This window comes from Aulostomus chinensis, chromosome 12, assembly GCF_037954235.1.
Source record: "Aulostomus chinensis isolate RoL2024-O1b breed Wild chromosome 12, RoL_Achi_v1.0, whole genome shotgun sequence".
Lineage (NCBI taxonomy): Eukaryota > Metazoa > Chordata > Actinopteri > Syngnathiformes > Aulostomidae > Aulostomus > Aulostomus chinensis.
Window position 1 is genome coordinate 13,911,337 of NC_141331.1, and position 17,663 is coordinate 13,928,999.

The following is a 17,663-nucleotide window of genomic DNA, read 5'->3' on the forward strand; positions in this document are numbered from 1 at the left end:
TACTAAGATAACTGAAAATCAGCCCGCCAAGTAGGCTTGGGTTGATGCAAACCGGAACTTTATTTCTAAATTTTGGTCTGAGCCTGGCGGCCCGTGTTGGGTGTCTGTACTCTTCTACAGTCGTCACTCAACGGTAGCACATGCATGTGGCGCTGTTCTCAGTATGAGACCATCAGATTTATAAGAACATATTAAATTCCAGCAGTGCATTGAAGACAGTCAACATGTTTTTGGCTTTGAAAGTGACCTACTTTTAACGGTAAATTCTGTTCAATAATGTATGCATTAAAGAAAAACATTTTGAGAATTGAGTGCCATTAAATAGTTAATTTCTTGCAGTTCTGTGTTCGAATTGAATTTGTTGTGAGAAATCCAGGGAATATTGGGAATAGAGAGGAAAATGCCTGACAACTCATTATTCTAAACTCTTGGTATCCATAATCCCTGTCTTTACCAGATTAGATTATGGCTAATTTGTAGTAAGAGGTGTGTATTAGCAGCTCCAAAGTAAATCCTGCTAAAGGTTTGAAGCACAGAGGTAGTGATGTCACATTAAACATCAATGTTTAAGATAACAGCCTTAACAACAGGCTCAATCACATAAAGTCAAGTCCCACAGCACAAGTGGGAGATGGGGGGGGTTCCTTCCTCAGATGGTCAGCTTTGTTTTCCTTCTTTGTGGGTTACAAGTAACTTGGGAATGACTTCCCACCCTGAGGTCAACCACGGTGGCCACGTATTTGGCTCTGCACACCCGACCCACCACACACACACACGGAAAACGCTGTGAGCAGCGTACGGTTTGATTCGCTCGCTTATAGATCAATAAAAGACATTAGTGGCATGCTAACCTGGCGAGCAGCACTAATACAGGGTTAATCCGGGGTTAATGGCTGAGCAGCATCATTCTCACGGGCAGCCATTAGTTTGCAACCATACCACATAATATCAGGTTGTCCCCCGAGTCGTGCCCCGGGCTCTCCCAGGGATAGGTGCAGAGAGGGGAATTGAAAGAATAGAATCGAGGATCCCAATTGGAAGATTGTTGGAACTGTGTACGGAATGAAAAGGAGAAGAAGACGGGACAGTGAAAATGTGGTCAGGAGAAGCAGGAAAGTGAGATGAGAGAAGGAGAGGAAGGGAAGCGAGCGCTACACTTCTCCCTGTCCTTGTAAGTGCTGCGTGCTGTCGAGGCGGCAGCCAAGAATGTGTCAGCCCAGACGTCTCACGCTGCCTAATGGGCTCTTAAACGCTGATATAAAGCTCACTCGCTCTTTCGCCCTCCCCTTTTCCTCTCCCTCTCTCCCTCTTTTTCTGCCTCTGACGCTCGCTCTCATTACCTCTGGTTTTCACCCTGTCCCTCACTCTGTCACTCACTTGTCCTCTCCCTCTTTTTCACTCCCCCTGTTGCTCTGTCAACCTCTCGCTCTCCTCAGCTTATCCTGTTTCTGTTCGTCTCTGTGACTCCTCCTACATTTACTTCGTCCACATGTTCGAACTTCTCCCGTCTCTCTATTTACAACTTTTTACATGGAGCATGTCACTCTTTGTTGTGTCTCTCTCCTTGGCCAGGCTCCACAATGCCCTGTACCCACAGGATCCATCCTTCTCCCTCACCCTGTTGCACGTCCTGTCTGCGCCCCTTCACGGCTTGGCCAACGCCTTTGTCTTCAGCATGGATAGGGACTGGTGGAGCCTACTGAGCCCGACTGGCATGCAGGTATATGTCACCTACACACAAACATGCACATTTATACCTAAATGGGATGTTGGCAGATATCGAGCCAGCTAAATATCTGTTCTCTTGAGCCAATGAGATGAAGGATGCAGTTTGCGAGCCAAAATGTGGGAGGGGTCAGGGATGGGCATGAAGAAATGACCTCAATCAATCAACGATGAAATGAATGATCAGTCATTGATTGAATCGTAGCAGAGCCAGACGCTGTTGGCAAAACCTCACAAATTAACCATCCATTGCTCCTTGTTGTGATGGAATCCGATATGCAAGCTCAATTAAATTAAATCAACCCGATAATGACAACTTTGGTTTTCAACACTTTTTCAACTTCCTCAGTAGGTTTGCAGGTATCTTGGGTATTTTTCTGCTTGTTGTTCATCGCAGCTCCTCTGTGCTACACAGAGTTGATGGTGGGTCGAGACTGGGAGGTCGAGACCCAAGTTTGTTGCTGTGTCATTATACACTGCACCGCCATTTCTACAACGGGCTTATTCTTTTTTTCCGCACAAAATTCTCCTACGCCAGACTTTGCTGTGCGCCTTCATGCTCACTTTCACATTCAGCCACCTGTCTATAGAGCTTCTTCAAAGATCTTACATCGAGAAGAAGTATTGAACAGAATTTACCATTGATAATTACTGCTCCTTTGCTGCATTGGCATGCGTGTAGCTGTTGCTATTTTGGACTGAAGAACTGACAAGAAAAGCGGTTAGATTTGCACGTAAGTTGTCACATAACTGAATGATGCTACACTCTCTTCTCGGCCATCTCCGCTGTCGTTATTCTGTGCTGTTTCAGTGATTGTTCAAGTCACAATGCCAGCAAAACTGTCAAAAAAAAAAAGCATCAGAGTTCACCCTTATGGGCTTTTATTCTCTTTGGATAAGTATTCAGTTTTCCCCGTGTCTGTCCCCAGCTGCTTCCTGCCATGTAGTGAAAATTCATTCAGTTGCTTCAAGCCACAACACAACCCTGTTGGTATGAACGTCAGCTTGATCAAAATTCTACACTGTTGACAAAATATGCAACATCCCTGGTCTCCAGTGTCCTTTCCTTAATACTACAGAGCAGTATTCTTATTGTATTTACACTATACCCGTTGTAATAAAAAAAAAAAAATTGAAAATAACATCATAAAATGTTTTGAAGCCAGATGTCCAATATGATCCCTAATATGTCAGAGCGCATGATTCCAAATTATAACTCTATTTAGGCTTCTTGGGTTTCTTCGGGACATTTCTGTCCTCCGAGGTTTCAAGTGTAACTATTTTGTGCACAGTCGTGATGCATGTACTGCAGTTATAACCGTGGAGCCGTGGTTAATGTTTGGCCGGGTCGGGTCAGATCATAAAAATTAACTTTCTGATAAATAACTGATGGGTAGCCGGCACTGCTACAGCCAGACTCATCGTCAATAATGGAACGTTTCTGAGAAGTGGGAACTTGTAATCAGAGTACCGTCACTTTTTAAAATTTTTTTTATTTGCCATCGCACAGAGATGCTCTGATGCTCTTTAAAAAGTAAACACTTTATTTTTATTTCTGACGCATATAGACATGCAAGCTGTAGTTATATGCGCTGCTTGTTTGATGTCACTATGACAGTCATAGATCTTTTTCGCTGTCTAGATCAGCTGAAAAACATGACGGTTTTGACTAGACGCTGCTCAGAATAATTAAAAGGCAGATTTCGTGGAAAAGCAACGCGAATGCAGGTTATAAAACCGACAAAATAATTATTTTGATTAGAAGAGTAATGTGTAGAGGTGGATTCAGATGGCTTTGGAGCTGTTCCACACACCGCTAGTCTACACAGCGTTTTACTTGTTATGAACGCTGAGGTTGGAACTCTAAGTTAAGATAAAATACCCGCCCTTGCCAAAATGAGTGCCGTTTGCACAGCCACAATGATCACTTGTCAAAAGTGGAGGGAGACTAAAAAGGTTCCCAGTGGAGCACAAGTATTAAAACAACAATACAGCTGTTCCCTGGATGGATGCTGATCTACCGCCACGTGCAGAAAGTACAAACAGAAATACCGTACGGACAAAGACGCACTGAAATATATGATGGGGTGAAAGAATTTTACTAATTACTTAAATGCTTAAATAGTTTTTTGAAGCAAATACGTCCAAAATCAGACTTCAGTGTTGCTGGCTGTTTTATTTGTCTATGATGGAAAGCTGACTAATTAAATAATGCTCTTGGAAACTGTTCATGGCATTTTTCACAATTTTATGATGTTTTACTGAAGTATTTTGCCACCAGAGATTATTTTGCTACAAACGAATGTGGCTTTTACAGTGACGTTGTAAAACTGTAAGACCTGACACTTCTTAAAATATTAAATGACTGACCAAAATTTGTTCTATTACTAATCAAATAAGGGGAAAAAAATGCACTTCTTTTTCCATCTCATTTTGAAATTCAGCCTTTTTGGGAAATGTATTGACGGCAGGATTACCAGAAGGAAGATGTTTTTACATTTGAACAGCAACAACTACAAAAAAAATCATTGGTTGAATTTCAATAAACACCACAATCAATATTGTTCTCCACAGATTTGTCTCAATCTACAAACATTGACAGTATCTGCAGATATGAGCCAGAGCTGATATTGAACCACGAGTAAAAAAACCCGCTGTGGTCTGTGTGTACATGTGCCACACACGCACACACACTCACACGCGCACACATACATATATATTGTCAGCCACTCACTCTCACCAAGCAGGCTGATAACTGGTCATGAGCACAGTGTGGAAGAGTGGAATGTGTGATATGACCTTCAACCCAAATGTCAATGTTTCACTGTGGTGAGTGGGGCGAGAGGGACTGAGAGACAGAGGGGTGAAATGGAATCTCGGTGTGTTCGTAAATCACGGAGAAAATGCGATTTGTGTGTGTCAGGGAAAGAGAGCGAACGTAAGAAGGGAAGATGAGAGCAAAAGAGAGAGAGAGAGATGCAGACAGGCACCGTGTGTGTTTGTGACTAACAACCGGTTGTTATTCATCTTGGCATGCGACTCCCAGCAGCCCCCTCACATCAGGCGTGAGATTGGCGGTGGAGAGGAGGGGTAAGGGGAGAGAAGGAGGTGGTGATGGTGGGATGTGGGGTTGTAACAGCGTCAAAACATTCCTTCCTCAACGCAACAAATCTGCGCTTTCAACAGACACCTCATCAGCACCCCCACCTCTCCAGCCCTCCCTCTTTAACAGTCACCAGCTCTCGCTTTCTCTTCGTCTTCCTGCCTCGCCTCGCTCTCCTCCTCGTGTCTCCTATACGGTGCGTTAACATGCATTTTTGAGTAGGTTCGCATCCTTTCTGCTCAGTGTTAATACTCTATTAACATTCCGTGTGTGTTGAAAGCCTTGCTGATCTGTCCTTGCAGCACCTGCCGTGAGGGGATCCCCTCTCAACCTCAACCTCAGATATCTGTTAATGGGGGTTTGGCGTAGTAAAAAGGGTGGAACTATGTCCAGCATCTTAAACCAGAGGGCACATTGAGCACTCAGGTAGTTCAGAGGTCTAGTGTGTTCCCTGTCAACACAGGGGCACTGGTTTGGTCCCCTGTGTTAACTCTGGCTCGCTTGGACGTTAGTATAGACACATGTGGTCGTGTCTGCAGGAGGGAGCGTTATCACCTCTTCTGGACAATCAAGGCACCTTTTTGGGTGAGGAACGGAACTAAGGGGGTAGAGTGTTCCTCCCATGTGTTACATAAATGAGAGGGAAATCAAATCGAATCAATCAGTTGTTCCTCAGCCCAAGTTTTAAGTACTGAGCTCACTTATTAGCTACTTTAATCATTAGCTGTGGAAAAATAATTAAACTTTTTACTACTCGGTCGGAGAAACTAGATTGAGTAGCCCAACAGGCTTTTGAGTTTCCCCGGGTGTTCAGGCAATCATTGTTGAGCATTTCTGCTGCTACCGCCACTTTGTAGTCCGAAAAGGACTCTGTTACAAGCTTAATCAGTGACCTTCTTTGAGACCAGCTTACCTCACAGCATGTTTCATAGTGCACTTCATCAGAAGAAATGTTAATGGAATGTAACCCTTCTGGGTTTCTGTACAAAAATGCTGTGCTGAAAGTTTAGCTGAAGCCACTATTCCTTTAAGTACGATAACTTACACTAAGGACTTTCCTCAGTTTACTCAACAGCTGTGCGTGTCAGGATTTTCCGTAATCAGATAACTTCAGCGCATGTGACTTTGTTGTCTGATTTCATGTGTTACCAGGTTTCTAACCTGGTTTCTAGTGTGTGTATGAAAGTGCTTTTGTGCCCCGCGTCGAGTATCTCTTGCTGTATCTAGTCCTCGGTTGTTCTTCCTTCTCTTCTGCAGCAGTTCTCGACTGTTCTCCTCCTCCCTCTCTCCTGCTATCTCGATGGTATCTGTCTGCTCTTCCTCTGTGTCTGTTTGCCTGCCTCTTCTGTTCTCCGTACCCTGCTACAGCATCTCCAGCATTTATCTCTCTTACATGATTTCTGCCACTCTCCTTTGTGTTGCAGCTCCCACATGTGTACTTTCCCTCTTGCTCTCTCTCTCTCTCTCTCTCTCCACCTCATTGTCTCTCCTTCCCTGATATTGATCTGCATTCTAGCCATACAGCTGAAGCGCCTGTGGCTCTGCAATGAGCTCACCTCTCACTCCTTCATTTTTCAGAGCGTGCGCGAGTGTAGAGGCAGGAAAAAGCTGATCCCAATCCCTGCGTGTCTCACTATCACTCTTATCCTTATATCCACTATGTCCATGCTAAGAGAGCTAATTTTGAAAACACAGTGCATCCACTCAGGCCACAGTATGTTTCAGTCCACATTATAATGCCTAAACAATACAACATGGCTTAATGTCTTTCTCCAACTGAGCTGCATCACAGCCTGCACTCATAAAGGAATTGAACAGACACAATCTTGTTGCCCTGTGGAGTTGAAATATCCTGCCATAAAAGACAAACTCAGTGTAGTCTTAATTAGATTAATGATCAAAAGGTCATCTGACATGTATGTATGAACACAGCTAAGTGATAACACCTATACTGTGTGATTGGTTATTGATTCTTAATTAGTCGGATATTTAGAATTAGAGATCGGAGAGGGGACATAAAGTTGTGTTTCACAACAGCCCCCGACCCGTCATAGCCACAGTGAGAGTTCCCCCTTCCACACTGAAACAGTTCTGCACTTCGAAGTTCTGCAGCCCCGTCGCCTGCTCCAACCTCTGAATCCATCCATCCATCGTCATCTTCCGCTTATTCCTACACATTAAGGGTCGCGGGGGGGCTGGAGCCTATCCCAGCGTCAACGGGCGAGAGGCGGGGTTCACCCTGGACAGGTCGCCAAGTTCTGCAGTTCGAAGGTTGTTTCAGGTACAAGTGAGATGATAGAATGCATCTAAGAAGCTGGATGAGTAACAGGTCAGGATATTGTAGGGTTATTAGGCATGAAACATTGCAGTTTTTTAATTATATTCTTGAGACATAACACCAAGTTAACATGGAGCACCATGATGATTGAGAGGTGATCAGCTGAAATACAGTATTGGTGATGCAAATTCATTTTCTGTGCCTAGTAGATATTAGATACAATTTATTTGACAAAATAAGGTAATAAAACAACAGTTCTTCAAATGAAGACAGCCACTATATGCATGCAAGGATTAAAGCACAATAAAGCCAGAGGCTGATTATCATAGTGGTCCTCTTTTGGGGAAGAGTTGACTTACTGGCAACTGTTTTTGGTTGGTTATACTTAATGAAATTAGATTTATTGTCTAAACTTCTTGTCTTTGGTAGAGAGGCACCCATTGGGCAGAACACATTTAATTAAGTTCAAGAAAAAAAACACAGTTTTTATCAGATGTACAGATCTCTGATGGCTTTCTCTTTCCATTTATGGAATACACTGTGGAATAAAGGATGAAATTATGATGATAAAAATGGGGGCAGTTTCAGAAAAGGTTGTTAATTCGAGCATACCCTTTGTTTGTCTTTTAATCGAAAAACCATAGGAGTGCCTGTGGTGTGATTCATTCTCACGGCAGTGCAACGGACAAGAGACGGAAGCCCTAAACTGGGTTAACAGTTTAAAAAATGTAGGAGACCACAGACGTAATATTGATATATTTAAGCAGGAAACCCGACTTTGCCTTAAAACCATGACAACGTAGCTTTTACTTCAGTTGTGCGCTCTGCTAGCTGTGAACAGTTCTCGAGTGGCAGACAGAACCTATCATCACAACGACAGACGCCAGCCCAACGCTCAAATCAAAATATCGCTTTCAACCTGCTCTTAGCCGCCCTTCGATCTGCAATTCATCCACCTGCTAGGCTGTGTTAGCTTTCGCAGGACATGGTCTAAGTTCATCAGGTTCGTCACTGTGGAGAATTTTACCGTGACTGGTAGGAAGACCAGTATTGTAAGACTGTGTGTCTTGTTCTGTTCTGGCAGCATTCCCATAACTTAGTATTTAGTTTGGTAGTTGCTGTCAGGGGGAGTAGGACACAAGAGCCTATGGATTGCTGAGACTGTAGTTCTACTGACAGGAACTCCCATAAGTTTATTTTCAAAGTATCTCTTGTTTCCTGTGTCTTTGCCCTTAGAAGGAAATGCTTTCATAATAGATGTGTTCGGGCAGTTTAATAGTCTAAAATTTCTTTGATCTCTGAGCCTGAAGCTGAACATCTGGAAGTCTACAGCGGGTGTTGTATTCTGAGCCATCAACCACAATGCTAGATTTAATCAAATTATTCACTGCTTCGACCAATGTGACATTTAAAGCAGCAGGATGTAGTGTTGCTGAGCAGCAGAAGCCTCTGTTGATTCGTGGTTTAAAACACATACGGATGCATTGTAATCTGTTGGTTTGAGAATTGGCTGAGTACTGCACTATTGTGATGTGATTTCAAGTGAATGAACTGGTTTAGGCAACAAAAAGGGGACAGAGAGGAACACAAAGATGATTCCAATGTGTTAGTGTCTTGTTTTTTTTCTTCCTCTTTTACTCTTCTAAGATTCCTTTGTCAACATCCTGTACTGATAAATATGAGTTAACTTCTAGTACTTAAAGGCAGCACCACCAAAGCGTTGTGCCCCGTCGCCTGCTCCAACCTCTGAATCCATCCATCCATCGTCATCTTCCGCTTATTTCTACACATTAAGGGTCGCGGGGGGGCTGGAGCCTATCCCAGCGTCAACGGGCGAGAGGCGGGGTTCACCCTGGACAGGTCACCAGTCCATCTCAGGGCCAACACATAGAGACAGACAACCATTCACACTCACAGTCACACCTACGGTCAATTTAGAGTATCAATCAGCCTCGTCCTCTCTTTCTGTCTTTGGACTGTGGGAGGAAGCTGGAGTACCAGAGAGAACCCACACAGGAACAGGGAGAACATGCAGACTCACACAGAAAGATCCCGTGCCCGAGCCGGGACTCGAACCCGTAACCTTCTTGCTGTGAGGCCACAGTGCTGACCACTGCACCACCGTGCCGCCCCAACCTCTGAATGTTTTGTAAAAAAACAAACCTGTTTCACGTTGGTATTTAATGAGAAAAGGTATTTGTTCATACACTGTCTGATTCAGATCTGCCCCGAAATGTACTGGCATCTTTCATGGCACATTCGCCGCCCTTCCTCCAAATGGTTTTAAAATTTGGCCCGACAGGTTTTTTTTTTTCCCCCTGTAATTAACCTGACAGATAAATGGTACAAAAAAATATAACCTTGGCAGACAGATTTTGAGTAACATAGATTAATTGTGGTTTCTAAAAAAAAAAAAAAAATCCCATCCAGCTTTAAAAGGCAACACGCTATTCATCGCAATGCTTTAGGGGATGGTACAACCTTCTTCGTACCACAAAGTCATCACTAGTGTGTAACCTAAATTTTTCCCTGGCTCAGAATGTAGGAATTGACAATCAGGGGAAAACTAGACAGCTGGTCAAAACAGCATAATACATCAAGATCTACTTTTAGATCCGCTTCTAGTAAAAGGCTCAAAAGACAGAAAACTGGAACCATCTCTATATTTCCATACTTCCACCACACCACATAATTGCTCCTGTAATCAGCTAGGATTATTTAGAAAATGTGTCTGTTTATGGCCAGTGTTGATCTTAACACTGGTCCAGGACATTCAATGAGTCTCTGTAATCTATTCATGGGGAATAAAGTCTGAGGGATTAAGCACCGCTACACTGCCATCCATCAGCAGCCTGATGGGGAGTCACCACTGTTGGCCCCCTGTCACAAGCTACCAGCTGGAGGAAATCCAGTCCAGTCAATGGTCCTCTATTGATTTTTCTAAGTCTTCAACACTGGCTGATGACTGGAAAGTGTGCACCGCACCATTGTGTTGCTCATGAAGCTTAGCAGGAAACTGCAGCTGAATAAACTTGGTTTTCGTCTCCTGCAGCCAGCTAACAGCATGTAGAAAGTCTTGCGAGGACCTCCACTGTGTCATCATTCTACAGACAGATTTTGCTTCATTGTAGTAGAAGAGTGTTTTTTGATGTCACAGCTTCAGAATCCAGTTCTGGTCTGGGTCATGGTGCAAACTTGCAGTCATTATTTATATCTTCTTCGCCGAGGTCTGTCAACCTTCACAGGCTTGGAAAAACTGTCTGCTGCCAGCATCTTGGGGATTAGAGATGAACTCTGGTGGCAGGCCTGTCTTTTTTCTTCCTTAATTCTTAGCATCTTTGAATTCAGCCTGCAATCGCGGACAGCCTTCCAGGTCATTGGCTTTGGCTTGGAGTGAGGCGTTTGTGAACATTGTACCACTGCAAACTTGATTTCCAAATCTTGCTAGCTTGTATCCTGTCAAGTAAACACCACATCTAATTCTGCGACTTGTCACAAGCTGGGGGAAATAAAGTCGAGCCTGCTGTTGAACTGTCTTACATCCCCGCACGTGTTTATGCCTCTGCTGAAATATTCAAACCTCCACTTAGACTCCCCGATGAACTGATTGGACTTTCATGATCAAAGTTCCCGAAGTCTTCATAAAAACCCGTTTTGGGCTGTACCTCAGGGATTCATACATTGATTGTGACATACTGATAATGTGAAAGATTAATTCTGCTGGATATTTAGCTCCAGGTGATATCTATTGGGGATAGACACGGACGCTACTGTAACTTGACTGCTGGGAGGGGGCACCCAACCCGCGAGGCTCATTTTTTTTTTTTTTGCCGTTGCATCAAGATTCATCTGTACTGGTGTCTTCCCCGAGTCTCTGCTTGCTGCCTCCATTATGAGGTTATTGTTCATTTCCAGTGCACTCTGGGGTGTAGCTCTATACTTCAACAGCGTCATCTTTGGCGTAGTTGGTTCAATAAATTTGGCTGTTGAGGACAAGAGCACCAGATGTAATTTACTTTTGAGGAGTACATCTTAAAATGTAAATGTCTGCAGTCTACATCACCACCCCTCACCCACCCAAAACAGCATGTGTTAACACCAAATGATGTGTGAATGTTTTGTGTGTGTGTGCGTGCGTGCGTGCGTGCGTGCGTGTGTGCATGTGTGCATGCGTATGTCCTAGCTGGCTCTGCAGTCAAGGCTGTGTGACAGGACCCGCATTGGAGAGTACCACCCTGGGACAGTACGCTACACACAAGCTGACCTGGTCGACCTCAGCGATGACGACGATGACACCAACACGCTCTTCTACTCGCCCAACATGACCCTGAAAGACCGTGGGCCCTGAGAGAGAACTGCGGAGGCGAAGAGAGGCGCCAAGGAGGGTCACTGACTGAGAGAAATGCGGCGGATTAGAAACTGAGAGGCAGGAAAAAGAGGTAGGGAGAGACTGGGAGGAAATATTGGGGGGAAAGTCAGGCAGATAGAAGCCGGAGATGAGCTGTCAGGTTCCATTATTAATCCCCATCCTTTACTATTTAATATCCTAAAGACGCGCGCGCACACACATACTGAGCAGAGCTGTGCAGTCACTGCCTGCAATACTAGAATGAGAGAGGAGCGAGTAAGGAGAGGCTCTAAGGATCCTCCTAATGTTAAAGGCATCTGCCACATCGCCCTCTTCACTCCCTCATTCTGCAGTTTTGGCATACCACCAAAATGAAATGAAGAAGAAAAAAACATAAAGGAGCGCTGAAAGGCAATCATAACAAGGTGTTAGTTTAGCGTTCGCAGCAATTACCTTTTCACTTCTCTGCAGGAGACGAGGTAAAAAGCAGGCTGTTTAAAATGTGCCCTCTGTGTGACATGAAAGTCTCTGCGATTTACCGATCTCAGCGCTGAGAATAATCCTGGTACTGAGCGGTTTTCTTGCTGATACGCGCACAGCGGAAATACAGAAGGGGGTTTTAAAAACAGTCAATATGACCTGTTATGGCAAAATAAGTCCCAAAACACCAGTGTTGCATTCAAGGAGTCTCTCCTTTCTCAAAGAGTATTTGTTTTTTTGTTTTTTTTACCTCTGCATATGTTGTTATTGTTGTTGACTTTCGCACATATATTCCTTTGAGAGATTTTTTTTGTGTATTTTTTATGAATTGCTACAGCTGTTTGTTATACTGTATTTATAACAGATCAATGTACTGTGATTATTCAAGTGTACACTATATTTTTGTACGTGCCTTGGACTGGAAGGCGAAGGAAACAGCGCTTCTCTTGGTCCAAATCTACTGCTCTTATATGACGCAACTGAAGCCCATATTTACAGCCTTAAGACTGGAGATGTCCCGATACCATTTTTCCCTCTCAAAACTGATTCTTCAACCAGTGGCAAGGCATTGAGTTCTTAAAGATGATTCTCTTTCAAAATCTATGGAATTATTGAACGGATTTTTGGGTTAAAGACCTGAAATAAGGTCTGTGGTTCACACTAGCTTAATTTATTCTTATGTTTTCTTCTGTGGAATAAAATGCGTCAGGAAACACTGCACTTCAGCGAAGCACTTAACAAGACTACGAACGTCATCGGACTGAAAGCAGGGGAAGCGTGCAGCGAGTTGGGCTGACGATGAAGTCATGCATCCATGCCGTACTTTGGTTTTGGTCAAAGCTGATATCTTTGAACTCCTGACTATAGCATTGACACTTCCAAAAATCCTAAAATTTAGGTTCATTTTTGAAAATTACGTCATAAACAGAATGTGTGAAACTCCAAAGCGTGTTCAACGTGTTTACTTTCTGCAATGAAAATTTGAAAATCCATTGGCTTTTCGTGGAAGGAACCCAAGGCGAAGCTAAATTTCAAGTTAGCCTTCAGAAGTCTTCCCTGCAGCATGTATACATTTGTTGTCCAAACTACTGCCTTGTATATTGTATACATCCCTGTTTAATTTATGTGATTTTCCAATGTAGAATCTATACACATTGCTGACGTTCTGCTAGCCCCGCCCGACTAATGTAACGTATCAATCAATTCTTATGGACTATAACGGCGGTTGTCAGTGGACACACAGCACAATCTCCTGTGTAGGCTGTTGTTTTAGAGCAGTGAGGAAGAATTGATTTCCCCGCGTGTGATATTAGTCTGAGCCAACGAGGAAGTAGCGGGGTCGTGTTAAGACTTTCTAAATGATGCAGTATCGGATCAGTGCGTTGACTTAACACTCACCAACACCAATCAAGCATTTTTACCCACTAATAGAGGCGTTTTTCATACAAGTATCAGAATTGGAACAACTATCATCATCTAAAAAAGTAATCTGCAAACTGCAAAAAAAAAAAAGGGGGAGGGGTGGAGATGGCTAAGATCAAAACGCCGTCTAGAGGCTTCAAAAACCAATAGGTGACTTGCTCCGTCCGCTGGTAGTATTTGGTCCATACCCCTTTGCAAGGTTTTAAATGATGACACGCAGCTGAATGGCAACAGCCTGGTGTGATTCTTCATCATCTCATGGCTCGTGTCAGTGGTGGTGAGGGGTCATAACTGAGGAGTGATTGGCAGGATAATAGAGTCACTTTATATTCAGCCGCGGCCCATTTGGTTTTTCCCGTATCCAGGTGGTTTCATCACTGTCGGTGCGCACCGCCGGCTGTCAGCTGCCTCTCTGACAAGTTGAACTAATGAACCGACACTTGACCCTTTTTACCCTTGAGTTGTTGAACTTTTCTGCCGGGCGTCAGTGACACCAGAGTGTGACTGGGTTTGCAGTACACACAGCCCCCGCCCCCACCCCCCAGCACCTCCTGCACACTCAATGAGCCCGGACCCCTATTTTGGCACTGTTGCTGGTTTGACTTGACTGTGCACTCCATCAAATAAATGAGCAGGAGAGACGTTTCATAACAAAGCTTAGACTGGGTGTGTTTATTTCATTTTCACTTTGAAATCCTCCATGCTACTGTCTTGCCTTTTGTGAACTGTGTCCAACCACGCGTGTGTGTGTTCATGAATATGCATTAAGGCATCTTTAAGACTTGAGCGGCTTAAATAATGGATATTAATTATTGGTCGGACCCTGCTGGCCCCTGCCTTGTCTGTAAATCTGGTTAACTGGATTTTGATTAATGGAAATTCTGCGCCATGTCCTCCAGAAAACCTGACTTAATGTACAGACACACACACACACACACACACACAGTGGCACCACCAATGCTTAAATGTTTCAAGCCGTGTACCACCTCCATATGAAGAGCTCAGGAAATAAGCGAATCTTCCTGTCACGCAAGAAGAATTATTATTCGCCCCTCATATCGTCGCATGCTCCGTAATTGGATACAATTTAACACCCGCGGCCCACGGGCATGTCGGCAGGCACACTGCCTACTATTACCTTCCCTCGCCTCACCACCCTATCGTTTGTCAGATCTGTGTTTGTGAGCTTCTGGTGCGTGTGTGTGTGTGTGTGTGTGTGTGTGTGTGTGTGCGCATGTGTGCGTGCAAGAGAGATTTTCATCGTGCGTGTGTGTGTGTGTGTGACTCTAGAAACCGGATCCATTGTTTGAGTCCGGCCGTGACGCACAGCGAAAGCGAGGAGAAGAGGGAGGGAGGATAAGAGAGGCGACAGCAGCAGCAGCAGACGTTCCAAAATGAGGTGGAGCTCCGTCACCTCCGAGCGAAAGCGTGGCAGGCCTGATGGGTGTTTGTTGCTCCTCTGCAGCTTCCACAGGGAGCCTCATCTGTTGTTTATTAGAGCCCAGCAGTATTTACAGGCGGGGATGTGGTGGTGGAGAGTACAGCCCCTCCTAAAACTGCTTACAGTTAATGGCTCCACCACATTCTGCCTGCACTGAAGGATGTCTGAAAATTGCAGCCCTTTACATCAAATGTTTTAATTAGCTAGCTTTGCTGTAGGCTGTTTGTATCGAACTCGATGTTGAATTGCCCTTTTCAAAGGCCAATAATCAAGTTGGCCATTAATCAATTGGAAGAATGTCGATATTCAGACGTAAAAGTGGCATTTTTGATACAATTTGACAGAATTCGACAGAAAAAGATTCATTCTGAGCTGGAATGTTTGTGTCTGGCTACAAACCTCTTGAGAAGACCAAACTAATGGTTAGCTTGTTTCACAGAAGCCCATCATCAACTTCCCCTACACAGCCTAAAACCTTTTGTTCCTGTTTTAGACATCACCCTTCGACTGCAGGTTTTAGTGTCCCAAATATAGTTTCATTTTTTAAGAGGGTTTTTTTTTTTTCTAAAATAGGAGTCCATTGTAACATTTAGCTTCTGCAGCTCAAAAAAACAGTAAATCTGTATTTTTGCGGGGTAATTAAGCTTATTAATGATATGTTCCAGTTGAACTTACGCGTCAGAATTTCCAATTACCCAGTTGGAAACTAAAACCTCTTTGAGGGCGGAATTCATACTTGAAATATCTGAGATACCCATCAAACCTCCCAGATAGGAGTTCAAAATGGCCGCCCTGCTCGTTGCTTGTGTGGAGGTGTTGATGTTTTTAGCACTTCAGCTTCTTTGGGTCACATTTAATCGGATGTAAACAAACTATGGGTCATCTTCTCTCTGTAGACGTGTTGCTACGACCTCTATGCTAAAATAGCGGTTGGAGTTCACAACTGGTATTACCAACAGCTTACACAATAGGGTGTTTGTGTTGGGGTTTTTGTTTTTTGTTTTTTGTTTTTTTTTTCATTTTTTCCCCATTTTTCCTTCTGGTCCGCTGTCAACTTGGGTGTGACGTCACTCCCGGTTCTGAGGTCTGTTGTCGAAGGAATAATTTGTTGCCCCAGTGCATATCCACACATCGGCATGTAGCATTTTGGATTGACTGAAACACTGACGGAACATGTAAACCAGTCCAGTGTCTCGTCAGAGTGTTTTTAATCGTTTTTCGACTGTGGTTTGTGGCACAGAGGAGTAAACGTCAGGCTTTTTGATCCCTCGCATTTATTATTGGGTTTGGTCTTCTTATGGCATTTGTTGACAAGAACCAGACATGCTGTAATTACTTTGATCATTTTTGTATTTTTTCCCCATTGTTTCTGTTCTCTTTTTAGTATTTTTTTTTTCTTAGCTAAATAACAGTGGAAACTGACGGGAAACATGCGGCCAGAGCGAGAGGAGCGAGGAGCCTGAGAGCTGCCAGAGACGGTGGTTGGTTACGTGACACTGCACCTCTCTCCCACATGTTCTTTATAGGTGAAACAACTCATCCATTCCCTCAGGCTTGACCAGTTTAATTAGCTTTAGCTGTATGTGCCTGTGACTGCACAGAAATATTTCAAACCATGACTAAAAAAAAAAAAAGACGCTTTGTACCACATTTAGCAGAGCTGATTTCCATCTGGATGTCTTGCTGGTCAGACCCTCAGGGGCCCCAAGAGCCCCTGCAGGGTCACAGTAGTGTCATTTGGTTTTTGATCATTTGTAGATGAACTGGGTTGTAGTTTTAAAACTAAAACTCGACCAGGAGCTCTTCGGTGATGGGGCGGCACCGTGTGCGTTTGCTGACACCAACAGACCCCAACACAGCACCGGTTGGAGGGCGACCTCTTATGCCGCAGTCAGTCATCAGAGTGACAGATACTTTATTGATCCCTGAAGGAAAATGTTTCAGGTTGCGGGTGCTTCAAGTGCAGAAATATTTAAGAATAAAGAAATAACGTTAAAAGAGGGAAAATATGCACATTCAGCAAGAAGGTATATTAAAGTAATACACACAAATCACCATGCCATTCTACTTTGCACAATGAATGTTTGGCTCATTTTCACTTTAAATAGGCCCTGGGGAGAAGATTTATCGTTTTATTTGCTAGACGCATCACATTCATTAGACATGCCAGGAGGCTGAAGACATAGTTGAGCAGCTCCCAAACAAACTCTCTACATTTGTTCAGCAAACACCAACTTCTGTAGTTGACGGATCGAATATTTCCATCCCCTCCGTCAACGAGGGCTGGCGTCAGTTGTTCTGATCATCAGTCACTCCGATTAATATTATCTTCGTTTTGTTGATTAAAAGTCAGAAAAAAGAGACGAAGGCCCTTTTTCTTTGTCCACCGGATCTAAAACAACATTTAGTTTACCATCGTTTATTACAAATTTATTTTTAATCGATCGTTTTCTAATTCTCGACACTGCAGGTGTCTGTTAATCGCTAAATATCGGAGTCAGCATGTGTACATTCTTAAAAATTAAACCGCAGAAACGTGGCAGAGGACATGTCCCCGATGTCCACGACGCTGCCTGTACGCGCGTACGTCTCCGGGCTTAGTCCCGTCTCCCGTCTAGCAGCTCCGCAGCTGCTGCCTGAGCGGAGAGCAGCAGCCAGCGGAGCTCCGAGCGCTGCGATCCGGACACCAACGAGTTAAATCCATCTCTCGCTCTCTCTCTCTCGCTTGCTCGCTCGCTTTCTCTCTCTCTCTCTCTCTCTCTCTCTCTCTCTCTCTCACGCACACACATACACGCACGCACACACACACACACATACACACACACTCACACTCACACACAGGCTGCCACCGCCCCAGATAACAGAG

The 17,663-nt window shown here is 44.0% G+C and overlaps 1 protein-coding gene across 1 annotated transcript in view; it reads left to right on the top strand.

Moving 5' to 3' along the window:
- The window catches only part of LOC147252140 (cyclic AMP receptor 1), a 54,451-nt gene extending 40,446 nt beyond the window's left edge, over window positions 1–14,005 (top strand). The window contains exons 12-13 of the mRNA XM_086221237.1: window positions 1,573–1,720; window positions 11,290–14,005. Coding sequence (XP_086077363.1) covers window positions 1,573–1,720; window positions 11,290–11,454 — 313 coding nt within the window. The 3' untranslated portion in view covers window positions 11,455–14,005. The remainder of the gene's footprint in view (window positions 1–1,572; window positions 1,721–11,289) is intronic.
- Window positions 14,006–17,663: the final 3,658 nt, after the last annotated feature.